This window comes from Hyaena hyaena, unplaced genomic scaffold (genome assembly GCF_003009895.1).
Source record: "Hyaena hyaena isolate Hyena2069 unplaced genomic scaffold, ASM300989v1 scaffold_93, whole genome shotgun sequence".
Lineage (NCBI taxonomy): Eukaryota > Metazoa > Chordata > Mammalia > Carnivora > Hyaenidae > Hyaena > Hyaena hyaena.
In genome coordinates, this window is record NW_024080724.1 from 1,792,279 (window position 1) to 1,814,517 (window position 22,239).

At 49.7% G+C, this 22,239-nt stretch overlaps 1 protein-coding gene across 1 annotated transcript; it reads left to right on the forward strand.

Annotated features, from left to right (window-relative positions):
- Window positions 1-5,016: 5,016 nt before the first annotated feature.
- On the forward strand, window positions 5,017-17,771 carry IGFBPL1 (insulin like growth factor binding protein like 1). Its single transcript, XM_039234768.1, has 4 exons — window positions 5,017-5,464; window positions 14,610-14,719; window positions 15,416-15,532; window positions 17,622-17,771. Exons 1-4 carry the CDS (start codon window positions 5,017-5,019, stop codon window positions 17,769-17,771), a joined length of 825 nt encoding a protein of 274 aa, XP_039090699.1.
- Window positions 17,772-22,239: the final 4,468 nt, after the last annotated feature.

Consider the following 22,239-nt stretch of genomic DNA (forward strand, 5'->3'; position numbering starts at 1 on the left):
CCACCCAGCAAATGCCATTTCTATAGCATCAGGAGGGGACCCATTTAAACTGAAGGCCAACCATGTACTGGGAAAGGAGGTGTAGGCTAGGACACCCAGAGACCTGGGTCCCCACCCCAGCTCTGCCCTGCAGGGTTCTGTAACGTTGAGTAAGTTTCTTCCCTTCCTATGCTGCAGTCATGCCCTTCTGTAAAGTGAGGATGTCAGAGAGGGTCTCTAAAGACCCGTTTTCCCTACGTGACCCAGCTCACATGTCACCTCTGTGAAGCCCTGCCTGGTCTCCCTCAAAAACCCCATTGCTTCAGTAAGACTCACACCTCTGAGCACACAGTGACTATCTATTTCTGTTCTCTCCTCCTAACTGAGAGTGCTTTATCTCAGCACATTGGTTCATTCGAATCATTAGGAAGTACAGAGTGAACTAATGAATGCGGGATGTTATTGCTAGGTCTGCAATCCCTGCATTTTCCACCAGGTGGCAATGTGCACAGGTGGCCACAACACAAACCTTGCATTTGGTAGAAGCTCTGGGAAAAGATGCTGAAGAGAACAGAGAACCAGGGAGGACGTTCATCAAAGACTTATCCCCTGGTTCTTCAGTGCGTATTTCTTACCCCTTCCCAGCCCACACCTTTAAAGTGTCCTTCTTTAACACAGACCTGAGCACAGACAGCAACACAGACTTGAGCTACAGGCCTGGATTCCATGTTTCCAAGCTTCTCAGCTGGCTGAGCCAGGCAGTGATCTGGCCCTCACTGACCTCTCCAGCCTCCGCACTCTCCACAGCACCTCAGCTGGGCTGAGTCGTCTCCTCATTCCTGACTGTGCCATGTTCTCTCTGGTCTTCATGCTTTCAGCCACACTGTTCCCTCTCTCTCCTTTCCTAGACAGCATTTACTGGCTGCTCAAGGTTCAGTGTAGGGAACACGTTTTCCAGAAGGTGGACTATTTTCCCCAAGCACTTTGCTGAAACAGCATTTATTGCACAAAATCGCCTCCAATCTGCCTTCCTGAGGCCACCTTCCTGAGCACACAGCACCTGGCTTACTCATCTAACCACCCCCGGCACCCCACACAGGCCTGGCAAGCAGTAGCATGCCCTCTGAGAGATTGCTGAATGAAGATGAATCTATGAATCTACAAATTAGGGATGTGATGCAGCAGGATGAACAGAAAACCATCTCCCTCTCCCCAACAGGGAGACATCTGAGAATAAGACAAAAACGACTACAGTTGACCCTTGAACAGCGTGGAGGGGTTAGGGGCACTGACCATCCATACAGTTGAAAACCTGCATAGAACTCTTGGCTTTCTGAAACTTAACTACTAACAGTCTACTGCTGATCAGAAGCCTTACCAATAACATGGTCAACTCACATATTTTATATGTCATGTGTATTGAATATTCTTAACAATAAAGTAGGCTAGAGAAAAGAAAACGTTATTAAGAAAACCACAAGGAAAATGCATTTACGGCACTATACTGTAAAAAATTTGCATATAAGTGGATCTGCATGGTTCAAATCCGTGTTGTTCAAGGGTCAACTGTACATTTTTATGTTGACACTGGCTCTGGAAGAGACTGAATGTTTCTCCGCACGATAATGACATACTATTACTTTGAAAGGAGCAGAGCCAAGGGCATGTTAAAAGGAGACAAATGCTTTCCTCAAGTGAGATGAGGCTGTGTGGTCTTCTAAGAAAACGAATCCTCCCAATGACAAGGTGACATTGCCTTCAATTATTTACGAGGAAGCTGCTCACTCTCTGGGTGAAAAGGTAAAGTTCAAGGGGCTTTCCCCTGGCCCTGCCTCTTATAATAGCCCTGCTTCCATGCGTCACAGAACTCATGTTGGGATTCTGCTAGTTGCCAAGTATGTCTCTTCTATGCAGGACCTGGGAAGCAACCACAGGGGGGTTTGCTGTGATTTGCATGTGGGCCCTGAGTGCTGTCACTCCCCTCCCTTTGACTGTGGGCTACAGGGAGCCACCCTAGTAAATGGTCAGATATCCTTCTAGGGAGGACTTAGAGGAGGATTTGTAGAATTTGTATAGCATCCTTCTGTAAAGAGATCTGGCCTCTCCTTCCACATTAGGTCTGAAAACTGGATAAGACACCGTGGTGATTCAAATCAACTTTTGGACACCAGTGTTCCTACTGTACGCAGCAAGTAACAGTTTAGTAGGATGCTCACTCTTTCTTTCCTAGGGACACTGTGACAGCCAGACAATGCCAAAGATCCCTGTGAGTCGAAACCAGGATGTCCTCCCTGGTATCTCAACTAACTGCAGGTCATCATTAAGCCTCAGTTTCATGTAAGCAGCTAAGTAAACTACAGAGTCACTTCCAGCTACACCAACCAACACATTGAACCCAGAACACCTGCATCAACTCAATCAAGAGTTATATTCTGTCCTCTTTGGTCTTTCACTCTTAGAATCCATTCCTGCACATGCCCCCCAAGTTGCTGCAATGTAATTTAGCAAAATCTTGACATCCTTGTGGTATAAAAACTCTATCTTCTCAGATTAGACTCTGTATTTGCCCTGCTCAAGCTCATGGAACTGGTGCCACAAAAGGCAGGTGGGGTAGGTCTTTTTTTTTTTTTTTAGTGCTTATTTATTTTGGGGAGAGACAGAGGCAGAGACAGAGCATGAGTGGGGGAGGGACAGTGAGAAGAAGATGCAGAACTAGAAGGAGGCTTCAGGCTCCACACTGTCAGCACAGAGCCTGATGCAGGGCTCGAACTCACAAACTGTGAGATCTTGACCTGAGCCAAAGCAACGCTTAATCAACTGAACAACCCAGGCACCCCAGGTGGGGTAGGTCCTGAAAAGAAAGGGTTTGCCTTGCCAGGTAACAGCCCTGGGTAACTTCACACAGGATCCTTAACCAGGGGAAAGTGAATCTCCCCCAACATAACTGGTAAGCTGCTTCCACTGGAAGAAAAAAATTTAAAAAAGGCTTAGAATAACTCAAAGGCTCAAGATTCTCAACTTCATTTCCTTCATTTGAATCCACTCAGATATCCCCATTCAAGGCCAGTACCTGCAAACAGTTGTTGTATTAACCTTTCTGGGTGTTACAGTTATTTACAACAGGAGGGCAAGTCCTCTGTCATATCTTGGCTGCCCCACATCTAAATTTCCATCGTTGAAGAGCTGGCTTCAACATCTGACTATGCTCCCTCTTCCACAGTACCAAAGTGAAATCTGTCCCTCTATAACTCCCCCTCCCTTGCATGGAAACCCACCCCTCTCTCTGCTCTGGAATGGCCTGCCAGGGGCTTGGAGGCAGGGATTTTATTTTCTCCCAGCCTGGATGAGGGATTTCTATGAATGGCCGAACTGTTAAGCTTGAGATTCAAGTCTATGGTTCATTTATGGAGAAATCTCTCGCCACCCTAGCTCCTCAGACTGGGACACTGACACCCACTTTAGCAGCTTCTGAGTATGCATGCATCCCCTGTAAGTGCGGTACGAGCTAGCCTCCCCTGTGTGCCAGCTGTGAGCAGAGAAGGTAGAAATTCACACTACAGGAACTCACCACCCGCCAGACATCACAGGTGCCTCAATCCCCTTCCCTACCAGGGGAACTCATCCCTTCTTTTCCCCATAATCTCATGAGACCCGCAGATGTCGCCCACAGTGTTAATTGGCACTCTGGGAACCAGAGTTTACTGGGCTATGGGCTTTGCAGGCAGTTTTAAAGGAAATGGACAACAACCTAAAAGGCCCCTCCATCTCTAAGAGCTCAGAGAAAGGAAAAACTGCACAGGGCAGATGAGGATGAAGGTGTGAAGGCAGGAAGAGCCTTCCATACAGCTTGGTCAGCAAGTTCCTCCCTCCAACCAATGTCTTCATTTGGCCACACACCAAACTCCAGCAATCAGGACTCCTAAGGGTGTCCTGTGTGGGTTCCCTGAGTAGGCCAGGGATAGGATACACAGAGCCTGGCTTCAAGCACAGGCCACATGAATAAATATCTGATTACAAAAACCTGGGCTACCATATCTTTCCAACATGCACTGTCCACGAACCACAGATATGCTGACACTCGTGAGCCAGGACATTCATCACAGCATTACTTGTAGTAACAAAAGGATTGAACACTGACTAAATACCTGCGGGTTTTGTGCAGTTAAACACTGTGCAAAGTTTGAAGGTCTGAGGTCAACCCCAAATAGATGACCATATCTCATCACAACCAAAGTCACTTTCGACTGTAAAATATACCATGACTTTAGTATCATGGGGGGGGGGGGGGCGCAATTAAACAATGCTCCATTGTTTGTACAAGCCCTATTTCAGAGATGGTAAGAGGTAGGGAAACTATGGGAAATACCAAAGGTGGAAAAACTTAATGCAGAGTAACATTCAGGGCATGCTAGTGTGTGCGTGCGTGCGCGCGCGTTGTGTGTTTAAAGGAAGGAGCTATGCAACCATACGTGCTTTAATGGGCATGCAGAATTTCTGCAAAGACACAAGAATCCGATAATGAGTGGCCTCTTGAGGCTGGGGTGGATCACTGGATCATAGGGTGGAAAGGAGACTCTTTTCATCATTGTATCCATTTGTAAACTCTGAAATTTTAAACTATGGATTCCCTTATTAAAATAAAACTTTGAAACCTACTAAACGCAAAATAAAGTAGCGCGTCCTTGTGGGAGGATTAAGGGACAGGACAGCTGGACCCAGCTTTGAATCGGACACCGTACACCCAATCCCGGCGCCACCACAGCGTCCTCGGGCAAGTTCCCGCCTGGAGTGGTCTGTTTCCTCCCAAGAACCTAATGGGTCTAGGAGAGCAGGTATCGGGACGTCACTCCAGCTGGGAATTGGGGCAGCCGGGAGCCCACCCCTCGGCTCCGGTCCCAGGCCGGGCAGCCGGCTGAGGCGCCCCGCGGTGGAGGCCCGGCCAATCAGCGGCCGCGGGGCGGGCGGGGTGGCGGCGCGGCGCGCACGAAACCCAGCGCTGCGCGAAGCAGAGGCGCCAGTGCCGTCCCGAAGCAGACCATGCCGCGCTCACCCTCGGTCTTCCCGCTGCTACTTCTGCTACTGCCGCCGCTGGCCTCAGGCCTCGGACTCCGCGCCGCCGGCGGCCGGCGCCCCGAGTGCGGCCCGTGCCGGCCTGAGCACTGTCCGGCGCCCGCACGCTGCCCCGCGCCCGGGATAGCGGCGCGCGACGAGTGCGGCTGCTGCGCGCGCTGCCTGGGCGCCGAGGGCGCAAGCTGCGGGGGGCGGGCCGGTGCGCGCTGCGGCCCGGGCCTGGTGTGCGCCAGCCGCGCCGCGGGGGCGGCGCCCGAGGGCACCGGGCTCTGCGTGTGCGCGCAGCGCGGCGCCGTCTGCGGCTCTGACGGCCGTTCCTACCCCAGTGTCTGCTCGCTGCGCCTGCGCGCCCGGTACGCGCCCCGCGCGCACCCCGGCCACCTGCACAAGGTGCGTGATGGCTCCTGCGAATTTGGTGAGTATGACTTTTGCCCCGCGGTGCTGGGATAGAAGAGGGACCCCCCCCCAACCCTCAGGAGTGTGGGACGAAGGATCCCTTAATGGCCAGTGGTTGACAGCCTCAGTTTTTCCTTTGGAAGCAGTAACAGAAGGAGATTGGGACAGGAATCCACATCCTGCACCCTTCCTTACCAAGCTCATGGAGATACAAGTCCCCAGGCTGGTCAGAATTCTGGTGAGCCTGTTGTCCCTTTTAGTACAGTACCAAAAGTCCTGCAGTCATGTGCAGGTCTGCCATGGTCGCCTCCACCAGACTGGGAGTTGGGGAGGAGGCACCCTGCTGGGTGTGAGCCCCCCAGGTCCAGCACCAGGCCAGGCCAGGGTGGGGTTTTTAAAGGGAGAGTCAGAGAAGGTAAAGATCCTGGAGAAGGAGGAGGTCCAGACAGGAGACTCAGGAATCACTAGGCCAGAACACCAGGGTTGGGGCCCTGCTGGGAGGACCTGAGGGATCTCCCACCCAGGACAGGTAAGACCTTTGGAGACCTAAGCTCTGAAAAGATGAGGGTGCCATCAGGGAGAGACCTGGGTTTTGTGAGTCTAAGGCTTATATGACTTGGAGGGTCAAGGAATCGAAATGTATTCATTGCTGGGTAACTGGAAACTTAAAGTTCATTAACATCACAGTAAAGTCATCTAAAATTGCCCACCGCTATATATCATTTTTAAAACCCAAACAAAAATAAACCAAAAACATCAGTATAGATATGCCCAGTGAAGCATCCTTCTGCCCCATTAGGTTTTGAAGAACTGCCCCTGTCTACACTGCCTGAAGGGGCCAGTGGAGGGTTGAGGTGAGTGAGCTTGTGGCCAGGATGTTCCAAGGAGCCTGGCTTGGAGCTCTGGTCTGGGGCTGGAGACCCAAGTCTAGACCTAAATGCCCAAGTCAGGGTAATGACTTTACTATTATTTTCCCAAGCATTTCTGGTAGGTGCACTCAAGTGCAGGAGACTCAGGAGGTTGTTGGGGATGAGACAGGAAATCTCCTGTCCCGGAAAACAAAAACAGTGTGCTGCCCATTGAGGGGGGTGAGGTAGCCCCTGAGCACAGGAAAGTCACCGGTGGCTGCTCCTGGCTGGGGTGCCCGGTGGAGGAAAGAGCTGGCTGGTGCTTCCATGCTGCTGCCGGTTCCCTGAGTGATCTTGGGATGGTACCTAGCCCTCTCTGGGCTGAGTCAGCCCTGTGAAACCACTATTGAGGCCCCTTCCACCTTGAACCTTTGTTTCTGCCGTGTGGCATTAAATAGTCCTGTCTCCTCCCTTCTAGTTCCTAATCCTCCTTTTTTACAATCTGCTTTCTTAGCAGTTAATTCACAGCCAGTTCTCTTTGTCTCCAGACAAGTACTCCACATGCGGGAGACACAAGAAATGCTGACCAGGTCCCTAGAATCCAACCGGTGCTGATGGTCTCAGATGATTTCTCCCTAGAGTGATTGTCTGTTCCTTGAAGACACATAGACCAAATCTGCTGTTATGCAGAGGAGAATGAGACCCAGGGTGTCAGGGGACACATCCAGGGTGACTAGTAAAGCCTGACCAGCATCCAGGACCCCAACACCCTCTGCGGTTACTCTTTCAGGACAGGAGTTGATAGTGTTAAGACAGGCAGGTGGTGGTTGCCATGGTTACCAGAGTGCGGCCAGATGGCAGATGGAAACCCCATTCCCCTAATTCATTGAAAATTACCAAATGACAAGTAAATGTGACAGCCCCTCCACTCTGATCTAGGGGGCTCTGAGGCCCACCCCAGGCACAAGCCCCAGGAGTCAAGATGTTCAAGGAGCCAAAAGGAGGGGAATTCAGAAGCTGCTTTTAATGATCCCATTAGTGACAGGCATGGGGCCTCCCCGGAATTTAGCTCTCCGTCCCCACCAGCAGGTGTATCATTTGCCACAGACCTGGGCACTGTTTCCCCATCTCTTCTTGTCCTGAAGTGTTTGTGTGGCCCCTGCCCAGGTGTCCTGGTGAGCATGAAGGGTAGACGGGGGAAACTTTCCTGGCCAGTGAGGGTGACACTCGTTGTGTGCTGCCCTAAAGTCATCCTTTATTCAGAAGACGTAGCAGGGGCACTTTTTAACAATGCCCCTAGGGATCCCGGTGGAAGGGAAATAGGCCAAGTCATGGCAGCAGCTGTTCTCCCTCAACACTGTTAATAAAATCACCCCTCCTCGGCTCTCACCTACCCTTCAGTAGCGAGCACCTGACTTCCACTGAACGAGAGCTCTGTAAATATCTATTAGGTTCCGCACAGTGTGGGAAGTCTTCTTACACATAACTCGGAGGGGCATTTGGAAACCCTGTGGAGGCTTAACCTCTGTCCTTTCCTCCCATGCTCTGAAACTCTCCCAAATGCCCAAGAGCGAGAGCAATCCTTTGATTAACACACTGAATGAAGACTTACCCTGTTCCCACATATGAATAATTCTCTACTGTTGGAATTGCTCTTGCACCCCATCTTCTTACTCGGTTCTCACAACCACCCTGCCCAGACCTCGCTCCTATTTAATAGAAAGGAAAACTGAGGCCCACCAAAGGGAACTAGCTGGAGCTGCATGGCTAGCTCTTAGCTGAGGTAGGGCTCCAGCTGGGTTTTCCTGGCTTTTTACTTAAAAATGTTTATTTATTTAAGGGGGGGGAAGGGGCAGAGAGAGAGGGAGACACAGAATCCGAAGCAAGGTCTGAGCTGTCAACACAGAATCCTATGTGGGCCTCAAACTGGGAGATGGTGACCTGAGCCAAAGTTAGACGCTTAACTGACTAAGCCACCCAGGTGCCCCTCTTGGCTCTTTTCAGATGGAGCCATGCACCTCTAGCCCGCTGGTCACCTAATTAGGAAGGGGCTGCAAACTGGCTACAGTTGAGTCACAAGGGTTTCTCAGTCTGGATCCACTGTCCTGTTTTCGCCCCAAGGCTTGCTGCTGGTTCCTCTGTTGAGCACTGGGTGATGGCCCCAGAGAGGAACAGGGGTAGCTTTACAGAAGGGGAAATACCCGAGAGAAACTCTGAAGGACTGGTAGAAAATTCTTGGGCACAGAAGCAGGGATAGAAAGGCTCAGCATGAATTAGGCACAGAGGTAAGAGCTGTTATGAGGAGGTAGGGAGTCCTGTGATGGGTGTGAACAGTGGCCTGCTGGGCAGGTACCCAGGGGGATGGTTGGGGAAGTGGGTGACACCCAGAGAGGTTTGGGGCGGGGGCATCGCCAGCCTTGAGTGCCAGGCTGAGGGATGAAGCTTCATTCTGTACTAAGTCATTGTTTTCGTTTCTCATTTGTTAGGTGGCGTGGCGTTGTTGTTAAAAGGCTGTATTATTGCATGTGTGCTCCCTGACCATTTGCTAACATTGGGAGGGGGTGGGGATCCTGCAGAAAGCGGGTTTTGAATAGCATGTTTTGAATGCTAAATTAGATAGGAACAGGGCCCCGTGCCAATACCCAACAGGGCACCGAGCCCCTGAAGCTTCAGTGAGTTCTTGAGATCCTGAATCTTAGAAAATTCACCTCGGTTAAAATTCAGGCTCCACTTAGAAATCTCAGTCTGTGAGGTGCGTGTTACCAGGTAACCAGGAGAGGCTGCAAATGCCACTTTGTGAGAGGGACAAAGAAGAGGGGCCTCGTGCTCAAAAGCCTTTCATGCAGAGGGAGGGGGTCTGAGGCACGGGCTGCGGGGAGCCGGATTAAGCTGTTTCTCCTTCCACATCCTAACATGACTATTAGCATAAATTATCAGGGCTGTTCGGTACGTTGATGATTAAACTCTTTGGTTGTGCACTTCTTTGTACAAGCAGATGGGGTCCTGGGGGACGACTTGATATTCTTTCTTTCCTTGGCACCGTTAACTTTGAATAAACCTCAGAGGCATTTGGGAAGATCTTTCATTCTAGCCATCAAGGACATATTTAGCTGACCAGGTGGGGGACGGATCACCACACACAAAAATAATAGTATGGACCCTTTCATTTGTACAGACCCACATGGTTAATAATTCAGTCACATCCATTCCCTCCCTTCATCCCAGAGGATGTGGGGTAGCAGTCATTGTCTTTGTTTGCAGACAAAGAGGAAATGGTTAGCAACTTGCGGAAGCTCCCTTGGTTGGCACCTGGACCCCCAGGCATTTGAGTTTCCCCTGGTGCTCTTTTGCCACACCCAGTGGGTGCACAGGTGGGCGACTATTCTGTTACCTGAGCGGTGGATCTGTGCCACCCCAGCATTTCTAGGGCTGTTGCTGGCATGGACACAAGGAAACAAATGTTTAGCAAGAAAGATCTAGAGAAACAAAGCTGGCACATTCCGACTGGACCCACCAGGCGCCGTCCTCCCTCTTGAAATCTGTGTCACCCTTGTCAAATGCAGGTAGAAAGCACCTGGCTCTTCCCAGAGTGTGGCATCTCTGGCAACAGTGAGGGGAGAGGCTGTGCCCCAGGCTCGCCAGGATGAGGACTATGGGCATGGCCTCTGGAGCCTCAGGGTAGATAAAGCCCACCAGTAGGCCTGCTCCCCAGAGGCCAGTAGGGGCTTTGGAGCAGGCAAGGCACTTGGAGGAGATTATCCTTGGGGTAGCACAGTCTGCCAAGTCCTTGGGTCTCTCTGGGGAAGTCTTTTAGTTTGCAACTAAAGAATAGTCTTGTAACTGTCCTTCCCAATAGCCGAGGGGGAGGGGAGGAGGAGAGGAGGGCGAACAGGCCCCTGTGCCCATTTGAAAGAAGAAACTGAGACCAAGTCACAGCATTGGGGTGTAGCAGAGACAAGATTTGAACCTGGGTTCATCCTGCCTGTAGTCATGACGTTGAGCACCCCAGCACCACACTTGAGTGAGCCCTTGGGGACAGTAGGATTGGCAATGTCCTGCTAGTGTAGAGGATCTATCAGCCATTTAATAGTATCTCTACATCACTCCCTGGGGTGATGTTTGGAGGGTTTTATTCTTGTGCAGAAGAGAGTAAACAGAGCAGCCCTGAGACTGTATCCTTAGACAGGCTTGCTGGTGAGATTAACCCTTGGTTAGTGTCTGGGAACTTGGATTTCCAGAGGATTCCTGACATTTGCAGAACTGCTGAGGGCGGCTCACTGTGCCTAAACTGTACCAACACTGTGGTTCATGCTGCACACCTACTTTCCTTCTGGGACCCTGGGATTTTGGTCATAGTGAGCAGAAGGTGCCCAGGGGACCTGCCCCCAATAAAAATCCCAGGCAAGGGGTGAGCCTCCCTGGGAGAGGGATGTTCTCACCATTCACTGCTGGGGCTTAAGCGTGTCCTGTGTGATCCACTGGGAGAAGTTCCTGAAAGCTTGTGCCTGGTTTCCCCTGTCTTCACCCCCTGAGCCTCTTTTCCCTTTGCTGTTTTGCTTTGTCTTCTTTCACTGTAATCATAGCTTTGTATAAAACTGTGCTGAGTTCTGGGGGTGCCTGGGTGGCTCAATCAGTTAAGCGTCCTACTTTGGCTCAGGTCATGATTTCACAGTTGGGGAGTTTGAACCCCACATCGGGCTCTCTGCTGTCAGCGTGGAGCCTGCTCTGGATCCTCTGTCCCCCTCTGTCTCTGCCCATCCTCCGCTTGCATGCACGTGTTCACTCTCCCTCCCTCCCTCTCTCTCTCTCTCTCTCTCTCTCTCAAAAATAAACATTTTTTTAAAATACTGTTTTGAATTCTGTGAGTCCTCCTAGCAAATCACTGAACCTGGGGGTTGTCTTGAGGATCCTCAACACGACCCCTAAGGAGCCCTTTCTTATTCTGGAATGGAAACAGTCAACAAACGTTTCACTTTAAAAATCACTGTGGTGGGGCGCCTGGGTGGCTCAGCCAGTTAAGCGTCTGACTTCAGCTCAGGTCACAGTCTCATGGTTCGTGGGTTCGAGCCCCAGTTCAGGCTCTGTGCTGACTGCTCAGAGGCTGGAGCCTGCTTTGGATTCTGTGTCTCCCTCTCTCTCTGCCCCTCCCTACTCATGATTTCTCTCTCAAAAATAAAATAAATAAATAAAAATAAGTGTGAGGTTGATGGAATTGGGGTGCCTAAGTTTGAGTCCCCACTCCTCTAGGCACCTCATCTTTCTGAGCCTTGGTTTTCTCATCTGTAAAATGGGGATAAAAGCACCTGCTTAGCAGGGTAGGTATAAGGATGAAAGGAGTAGTGTATGTGGAAGAGTCATATAAGTAGAAGGCAAGACAGTGTGGACAGAGCTCAGAGCCCAAGCCCTGGGCTCAAAGCCTTGCCCTATCATTTAAGCCTGGGTAACTCTGCTAGCTCCACAGCAAAATAGAGTGCCTGGCACACCGCAAGCTCTCAGTCAGATGGTGGCATTATTACCACTATTACTATTAATGACATCAATGGCTGATTAGGAAGAGCTATTATGGATAAAAATATTTTAAATTTACAATCAGATGTGTTAATATTAAAACCAGATTACTATGACAAAGAGCAGCATGAGGAAGATTTTCGAGATAACTGGACTCTTCTATATCTTGGTTATGGTGGTGGTTATGTGACCATAGGCATTTTGTCAAAACTTAGAGCTGCACTCTGCAAGGAATAACATGCTGTATGTGAATTTAAAAATAAATACAAATTTCAGGGTCAGTTTGTCAACCAAAGCTGGGGCTATTTTGTAATAGAGGTGGTATTTTCTGCCACAAAATCAGTAGCAAAGACAGAATTTCCAAGACAGTCTTGCTTAATGGTAGTTACTCAAAAGAGGGAGAGGGAAATTCGAGGAGAGAGAACATTGAAATGTGATTTACCGGTTTATTCATTTAGGCCTGAAAGGGATTGATGAAACCTCATTTAAAATTGATGACTTTACATGAATGAAAGTAAAACATGTTGATTGAGTGTCCCTCTGGAATCCATTGAGGGCTCTGGAATAAGATGTGGTTCTGATTGTTCCCCCAGCGAGCCATTTGAGGCCGGCTGGGCTCCGGGGAGGTGGTGTTGGCCAGAGGGGGTGGATAAATTAGATTCTCTTTGTCATGTTGCAGATGGGGCCCCTGTTGGAGGTGGGAGTGTGTGTGTGGTTCTTTGTGGCAGTTTGCAGGTGGCTGGGATGCATAGGGCATGTTAGAAGCCTAGGACCTTGGTTCACTGGGGGACCTTTGGTTACACTCAGTGTTGTGGGTAGAGGTATGGGGCTTGGGGGCAGAGGTATGGGGTTTGGGGGCCAATCATATGGGCACAACTGAAGGAGTGGGCTGATCAGGCTGAGAAGGAAGAAAGAAGCCTAGGGGTGGAGAGGGCAGCATCTGTGCAGCACTCAGAGGCTGTAGGACTCCAAAAGGCATCAACACATGGGAGTTATGAGGAGGTGGGTTTTAGCTCCAAGTGAAGGCAAGCTTTCTTAGGAATGGAGCCGTCCAAGGATGGACAGGCCTGGCTCCGTAGGTAATGAGCTCTCTGTCACTGGAGGCATGCAAGTAGATGCTAGATGAGCACATCACAGATGATCAGGCACAGGATCTTGGGGAGTTGGGCCCCTCCAATCTTAGATTCTGGTTCTAAGGCAACTTTCCAGAGATATTTTTCTTTGGTACCAGCTTGACAAAGTCTGTCTGGAGAGGCCAGAGCAGCCTCGTTTCTGTGTCTTTTCACTCCTGTCCCTCCCTGATCTTCCTGTAGCCTTCAGTCCCCTTTCCTTGCTCTCCTTTTTATTGTAGCCTCACCCAGGCAGGGGAGGGCCCTTTCCTTCATGCTTCAGCCCCAGGAGCATAGACCCTGCAGTTTGATGGCCAGAGAATGAATGTGTTTGCTCTTTATTTGCCATGTGCTTCTTCATCCAGTCATCTGCTTACCAAACCTGCTCCTGATGTCCCATTACATGTCCTGTTAACTTGAACCATTACTCTGACACTCATCACCTAGTAAGATCAGGTCAAGAGCCCTGCAAGCAGTGGGTATTAATTATCCCCATCTTACAGACAAGTAAACCCAAGCAGAGAGCATTTTCCTCCCCAGGCCCCACCATTGCATCTTGCCCAAGAAACCGAGGGCCAGATGCAGGATGGGCCCAGCTAGTTCAAGTGAGGCCAGATGGAAGCACCTGGATGCCAGGAGGCTGTGCTCCAGCAGGTCAAAGAGGTACAGACACCCTGGTCCTGGACTAGGACACATACCTTCTAGACTAGGACACATACCTTCTAGATCCTGCAGGATGAGGAGCCGTCCCCTGTGCAGTTGAGGGGTGCATTCCATGCAGAGGCTTGGGGAGGCAGTGTGGGCCATTGAGGGGCTGGGTGGAAGGCCAAAGCCAAGGTGGCTGTACTTGATTCTTTTAGCACCAATGTGAGCAGAGCAGGTGGTGGGCCCAGGGAGGAGGACAGTGTGGAGTGTCAGCCAGGAAGTTCTAACTCGGATGCCTGTGTGGTCTCCCTCCCAGCCAGCCCACCCCCCCTCCCCACCCTCCCTTCCCTTTCGGTAATGTTCTGGCAGCCTAGAGCTGCACTGCCTGGGTACCATGATCGTGGCAGCTCCCTCTCTCCGCGCATCCTCAGTCCCTGCGCCTCTGGCTTGTGCTTGCAGCTCTGCCCACTGGGAGGGGGCCGTCAGGGGAGGGAGGCCTCCCGAGAGTCTGCGAGTCTGTGATATGCAAACGAGCATCTGGACCCGCCCCGCAGGGGGTCTCAGCTCGGTGTGTGCAGCTGTTCAGCATGGCCTGTTCTTTGAACCGCCCTCCATGTGGAAGGAGAAAAGCCCATCTGTTAGAAGACTCAGTGTTGGTGAGGTGACACCAGCCCCTCCCCGGGCGCGCACAGCATCTACCGGAGTTGAGCTGTAAGCAGATGGCAGCCGGGGTCCTGGAAGGGGCCCTGGGCGGGAGTGTGATCAGACCCGAGCCCTGCCACAGACCTGGCGGGTGGTTTGGGAAGTCGCCTCTCCTCCCCAGATCCCTGTTTTCCTGTTGGTAGAACAAAGACAATGGATGAGGAGACGTGTAGGCATCCCTCCAGGTCTGAGGGAAACACGAATGTGTTCTTTATGTGCTTAGAGGTTTCCTTTGCGGCTGCCCCCTCAGGTGGGACTGTCCCAGCAGGCTCTCTGCAGGTAGGGAGTTCTAGAGGTGGGTGCTGGGAACCCGGCATGGTAAAGCTTGTGATCCCTTGTCTTCTTCCTCCAGCCCCTGTGGTGGTCATTCCACCCCGGAGTGTCCATAACGTCACTGGGGCACAGGTATACCTGTCCTGTGAGGTGAGGGCCGTGCCCACCCCTGTCATCACGTGGAGGAAGGTACTTCTGTCCAGGAATTCCTGTGGCGGGGGGGAAGGGAGGGAGGGAGGGGGAGAGGGAGAGAATGAAAGAAAAAGAGAGGAGTTTCTCATGTGTTTGTATATGTGTCTTTATACGTAAAGCCACTATTTTAAAAAGATATGTTACATGTTCACTCCTCTACCTCCAGGTTTACACCTCAAAACTTTTACCCTAAAGCTGTCCCCAGAGAAGGGGAGTGCCATCCTTCCTTGTGCCATTTGCTCCCTTGGCCACTTAGTGGTTGGGAAAGTTCACCTATGTATCTAACCTAGATCCACTGGAATGAAGTTAGAGCCTACTTCACTGGATCTGGGTTTTAGAAAGACTATCCAAGTCTTAGTCCAAAACTAGATCTTCCTGCAGATCAATTTTTGAGAGACTGGCTTGGATCACAGCATATGTTGTCCTCCTATCTCGACGGCCCAGAGAAGGGCCATGAAATTCTGAGACACTTCTGTGGGACAGTGATGGTGTCGCATCGTTGCTGTCCAGCAGGGGGTGCTGTCTGCACATACACTTAGGGTTAAAAAGCCACTGATCTTTTAATAGGAGGAAGAGGTGCTAGGCTTTGGCTTTGAGTCAGTAGGAAGATGAAGACAGCAAGGATGTCTGTGGTGCATTTCTTATGCAGAAATGCTTTTTCTAACTCACTCCTGGCTTTCCTGTCCTCTGTAGGTCACACAGTCTCCTGAGGGCACTCAGGTGCTAGAGGACCTCCCTGGGGACCACGTCAATATAGCTGTCCAGGTGCGAGGGGGCCCTTCTGACCACGAGGCCACAGCCTGGATTTTGGTGAGTATCTTGTTTGTTTAGGATTACTGGCTATTATTCATTGGCCCTAATAAAGCACCCTTTTATTTTTATGGCACATTACACATTTCAAAGCTGTTGTTAACCCTTTTCTCGTTGGACCCTACAGTAACTGTGAGGAAAGCTTAACCCCTGAGAGCGTAAGTGATCTTCATTGGTGGTCAGAATTTGTGGCCCCAAAAAGATGTCCCTGCCCTAATTCGTGGAATCCGTGGATATGTTATATCCAAGAGGGGATTAAGGTTGCAGATGGAATAAAGTCAGCCAGTCAGCTGGCTTTGAAGACGGAGGAAGAGAGCCACAAATCCAGGAACCCAGGCAGCCTATCTAGAATGGGTTTTCCCCTAGGATCCCTAGGAAGAAGGCAGCTCTTCTAATACCTTCATTTTAGCCCCCTGCTTCCCATTCAAGACTAAATAAATATAGGGGCGCCTGGCAGGCTCAGTCGGTAGAGTGTGCAACTCTCGATCTCAGAGTTATGAGTTCAAGCCCCATGTTGGGCATAGAGATTGCTTAAAAATAAAATCTTTTTTTTAAATTCTTTTTATTTTTTTAAAATAAAGTCTATTTATTTATGTTGAGAGAAAGAGAGAGAGAGAGAGAGAGAATCCCAAGCAGGGTCTACACTGTCAGAGAGAGAGAGAGAGAGAGAGAGAGAGAGAATCCCAAGCAGGGTCTACACTGTCAGCACAGCCCAACATGGGGCTCAAACTCACAAAACTATGAGACCATCTGAGCCAGAGTCAGACACTTAACTGACTGAGCTATCCAGGCACCCCAAAAATAAAATCTTTTATAAAAAAAATTTAAAAACCTAAATATAATAAATGTGTGTTGTTTTAAGCCATTAAGTGCGTGGAAATTAGTTATGGCAGCCATAGGGAACTAATTTATACACGTACCCAAGACCACCTAGCCAATAAAGAAGACTGCATGTTTGCGCCCCCTCCAGGGCTCTTCTAGGCCACGTGGCAGTTCGAGTCGTGAGAACACTGTGGTCTGAAAGAGTGAGGGAATGACAGAATGGGGGTCTGTGTTAGGCTGGCCACTCTACCTCTTGGGCTCAGTGTCCACAATTGTAAGAGGAGGGCCCTGTGACCCAACAGTCTGTGACTTAGCTGCCAGTCTCCTGTAATATCAGGATAACGATGCTCCCCCTTTCCCTCCCAATGAGCGTGAGTTCAAAATGAGATGATGTACCTAACCCCTGGCCAGTTTGCAGTGACTCACGATTGACAACTGAAGCAAGAGAGGAGAGAGCCAGTGTGGGTCTGTTCTGCAGGGGCATGAGAACAGGCTGCTCTCTGGGGGTGTCCAGCTCATTTTACCCCCATCTCTGCAAGGTTTGGTGATGTCTCCATCCAGCTCAGAGACTCAATATGCAGCTGAGTCCATGGCTTTTTCAAATCAAGCACCTCCCCGTCTTGATTACAAGAAAGGGTAGGAGAAGATGGTCTCTCTCCTGTTACTTTGTAAAGGCTGCCTCCATGGGGAACACTTGCAGGCCATTCCCTGGTCAGTAAATTTTTGTTCTTTTAACTTGGAGTGTTTTCTTGTGATGTATGTTTATCACCTTCAATAAAAGGACCAGGTAAGCTCACAGTAAAAGACAGGAATGCAAAGGAGGCATTAAAATGAGAGCCGCCGGGGCGCCTGGGTGGCTTAGTCGGTTAAGCGTCCGACTTTCGCTTAGGTCATGATCTCGCGGTTCGTGGGTTCGAGCCCCGCGTCGGGCTCTGCGCTGACTGCCAGTTCAGAGCCTGGAGCCTATTTCAGAGTCTGTATCTCCGTCTCTCTCTGACCCTCCCCTGCCCACGCTGTCTCTCTCTTTCTCTCCCCTAGAAATAAATAAAAAATATCAAAAAAAATAAAATAAAATGAGAGCCGCCATAGAGAGGGTACAGAGAATAAAATTTAACTCTTTTTTGGCAGCTGAGGCAAGAAGAGAAATAATGTGCTCTATCTTATTTTGAAAAAGAGTAAGTATTCAGACGCATCATTAGGAATGAAACAAGGAAGTGATTTTGCCGTGCTGTATATGACTACATAAACTTGCCTGTTTTATTTCTAGATCAACCCTCTGAGGAAGGAAGATGAAGGAGTGTACCTGTGCTATTCAGCAAACGCCGTTGGGGAGGCCCAGTCCCATGGCACGGTGACTGTTACGGATCTGAGTAAATACATAGGCCCCCGCTTCCCAGCTCCGGACGACCGCCTGTGATGGAGCAGTGTACGTGTTCTAAGTCATTTACGGTAGTTATACACCTGTGTCACAAGAGACTGAGATGCCTTATAAGACGCATGACAACAAAGAAGAAAAACATGTAAATCGGGGAGGGAATACCAAACAGAAGTAGGAGCATGTTACAGCTAGCAGGTAGCATCTCCAGGGAGGTCAACACCATACCACTCCGGGCTTCCCTCCTGGCATGCCAAGTTGGGAGCTGTGAACATTGTGGGTGTCAATAGGTGGGAAAGACCAGTTGTTGTTTTTCTGAAGCTGAACAGAACATTTCCTTCCAGTCCTGGAGAGGGCACAGAGAGAGCAGACATTGTCATCGTGACAGCACCCATGGGAAAACATGCCCGCAGAGGAGGCCGTGTGTCTGTCCCCAGGTTCTACCTGGGGAAGAACAGCGGTTCGTGCTTAGCAGTGTGTCTCCAGGAGAATCTGCATCTCCCCCGGCCCCAGGGCTCTTCGTCCCCGCAGTCTGCCGGGTGAGAGCTGGGCTTGCGTTAGTCCCCTGCCCACAGGCAGACTGTGAACCTGGGAAACAAGCTCCCAAAGTAGCGAGCGTCTGCTGCGTTGCCCCCAGGGCCCGCTGGGGCACAGCCACCAACGTTTATGTCTTGCTCACATTCCTTGTCGTGGCTGCGGTTGGTTGGCTGTGGCTCTGTTCCGTGTATCATATCAGGACCCAGCTGGAGGAGCAGCCCCGGTGTGGCCTGGGTCCGTTCTTTGTGGCAGAGGGGATGAGCGAGAGACTGAGCCAGGTACACAGTCCCATTTAAACTTCTGTTCAGATGTGGCGGGTGTCATATCTGCTTAAGTGCAGCCAGGCCCAGCATCAGCGGGGTAGGGGATGCTGCTGCCATCCTAGGAAGCCAGGGCAGGGATGCTGGCTTTTGCTGCAGCTGTAATGCATAGTCTTTCCTATTAGGCCACTACGGTTGCATACCTTCTGTGTACAAGGCCTTACATCAGGTCTGTAGGGAGGCACAGAAAAACAAAACAAGGAACAGCATTAAGCGAGAAGGGGTACAGTGTTAAGGAAGTGAGGGGCGTGTGAGGACAGAGAAGCTGCTTAGGACTGGGGAAAAACAAAGAAGGATGTCACTGAGGAAGTGGCGTTAGAGTTGAAGGATGGTGGATGAAGTCGTTTGCACTTCTGGAAACAGGGAGGAAAATATAAGGTGGGAAATGGTCAAGTAGGAATTCAGGTAGGAGATGGTTCTTAAAGTTGCCCTCTTGATTCTATGTTTTTTATGTATATGTATTGTTTTATGTTCTCATATATGTATCAAATATCAGGACTTTTTTCCTGCACACACGTGTACATATATGTATGTCTATATATATATTTCATGTTTCAAATGTGTACACAATTTTTAAGTATATATGTATTTAAAAAACAATGAAATTAGGCTATGAATTCAGTCTATTATAGATGAGTTTTCAAAAGAGAGCCACAAAGAACCATGGAATTTTAAGAATATGCCACGACCCAGTTCTTCAGTTCCCCCTACAATATGCAGTACTGGCCAGCTCTTGCTTGCATACCTCCAGTGGTGTGGAGCTCACTACCATCAGACTTCTATTTTTGGATTTCCTGGTAGCTGAAAGTTCTTTCTTGTATTAAACTGCATTCTGTCTCTCTGAAATGTCCATCCAGTGATCCCACTTGTACTTCTTGGACACCTCCAAGGCCCTTCTGCTCTCCACCAGCACCACCCCTTGCCAGGAAGATATAAGATTAAATTGTTTCCCCCACCATCCATTTACCATACAGTTGATTGTGGCAGAGCAATCAACTTCTTTTCTCTCACCCTTTTCTCTCTTTCCTTCTAGGGTCTTAGAAACATTGATGACAGGATGTTGGAAAAGTCAAGTCATGGATCCTTTTTTTCCCCCTGTGAAGAGTTGGAGAAACTGTAGATGACCCCTTTTGTATGTTTTTAAAAATTAGATGCAAACTAGATTCGTATGCAGATGTAGTTTTTAGCAGGGCAAGTTTCCACCAGACTGCATGTGGCTTTTTTATACTTCTGAAAGGCACTGCTCTGTGAGAATTCTTTTTTAACTCCCTCCCAGGGAAGGTCACCTGGTGGCGTATTTGTAATTCTAAAGGGGCTGGAACAAGGCCTCTGTGGCCTTGCGCCTTTACCTCATTTGTCTGTGACTGATTAGCAAAGCTCTGTGACTTAGTGTGTGTTTTGGGAGTAGGGAGAGAGTCCCACCTCCATCCTCTGCCTCCTCTCTGACTTGCTGTGTGACCTGGAGAGTCCCCTCCCCATTCTGGGCCTTTGTCTCTTGACCTGGGAGTGCGGCATTTGGACTAGATGTTACCTGTGTCCCTTAGAGCCCTGCCATCCCAGAGTAAGATGGCCCTGTGGAAAAAATAAAGAAGTGTAGTCTTGGCATTACTTTTCAGAACATCTCAAAACAGCTGCCATGGCTGCATACCAGGGTGGGTGTGGAGCTGGCTGCAGCTTTTCCATTCCTGCCCTTTTCCCACCTTAAAGAGATGGAGTTCTAGGGGCACCTGGGTGGCTCAGTCGGTTAAGTGTCCGACTTCGGCTCAGGTCATGATCTCACGGTTCGTGGGTTCGGGCCCTGCGTCGGGCTCTGTGCTGACAACTAGCTCAGAGCCTGGAGCCTGCTTCAGATTCTGTGTCTCCCTCTCTCTCTGACCCTCCTCTGCTCACGCTGTCTCTCTCTCTCTCTCAGAAATAAATAAAAATTTTAAAAAAACAAGAGAGAGAGAGAGAGATGGAGTTCTAGATGGGACAATTTACCAGGCTCAGGAGCCCCTTTGCTGGGTGCTTGGGGACCAAGATGTCCCTTTATCAACAAGCCCAGCATTCTCTAACCAGGTAAGCAGTAGACACCTGGCTTCTGGACATCAAACTGAAGAAATGGGGTCAAATGCTTCTTCCTCTGAGCTGTGAGATTAGAGTATTAGTAGAATACATTTTACTTAGAGATGTTTTGACCTCACCCAGGAATTAGGCTTTCTTTCTTTCTGTTCTTTTCTTTCATTTCTTAACATTCTTTCTTTTCCTTTCTTTCCTTCCTTTTCTTCTTTTTTCTTTTTTAATGTTTATTTATTTTTGAGAGAGAGAATGCACAGTGCAAGTTGGGGAGGGGCAGAGAGAGAGAGAGACACAGAATCTGAAGCAGGCTCCATGCTCTGAGCTGTCAGCACACAGCCCAACACGGGGCTTGAACTCACAAACCACGAGATCATGACCTGAGCTGAAGTCAGAAGCTCAACTAACTAAGCCACCCAGGTGCCCCTCTTTTCTTTTCTTTCAGTGAGACAAGTATTTATCTAAGTGAAAAAATAGATTCCCCTGGGTGACTAAAATTTTTTAATTTTTTTTTTAATTTTTTTTTATTTTTGAGAGAGAGACAGAGTGTGAGTCAGGGAGGGGCAGAGAGAGAGGGAGACACAGAGCTCTAGGCTCTGAGCTGTCAGTACACAGCCCGATGCAGGGCCTGAACCCATGAACCGTGAGATCTTTTTTTTATATTTTTTTTTTATTTTTTATTTCTAGGATAGAGAGAGACAGCGTGAACAGGGGAGGGTCAGAGAGAGAGGGAGACACAGACTCTGAAACAGGCTCCAGGCTCTGAGCTGGCAGTCAGCACAGAGCCAGACGCGGAGCTCGAACACACGAACCGCGAGATCATGACCTAAGCGAAAGTCGGACGCTTAACCGACTAAGCCACCCAGGCGCCCCTGAACCGTGAGATCTTAACCTGAGCTGAAGTCAGATGCTTAAGCGACTGAGCCACCCAGGTGCCCCTAAAATTATTTTAAGTCAGAACTGGGATCTCACTTGTGTCTCATCCTTAAAGTTCATAAAACGCTTTTTCTGTCTGTGGCCACTTCACAACTCCAGCAAATCAGGCAGGGTGAGCATGGATGTCCCTCCCACTTTGCAGATGAAGAAACCAGGCTCCGATACAGAGGCGTTTGCCCAAGGTCCGAGGGCCTCTGAGAAGGATCAGAACTCAGGGCACCTGGCCCCGCCGACACCTTTTCTATACCATGGTGCTGCTTCTCAGGATAATCTCATGGCTGTGGAAAGGAAGGGGCTTCAGGGACTCTCCTCCAGGTTCCTCTCAGCTTTTACAGCACACTCACATGCCACTCCCCCTGGGCATCACATTCTAGAATCCTTTTTGGAATTGCATTTTCTGCCTTTGTGCCTGGCCGTTCCGTATCTGAAATATTGGGGTGGCATCACCCTGATGTACTACATGGCAGGAGCTTTGGCCTGAGAATCCAGAAACATGAGGTCCTTTTGGGGATTCATCCTTGGCTTGCTGCCTGACTCAAAGCAAGTCCTCTTGACTTTCCAGACCTCTATTTCCTCATTTGAATAAGAAGGCAACGAAACTAGATGGGTAGTTTGCAAACTTTAAAACATTGGAACCCCTTTATTGGAATAAAATCAGAGTT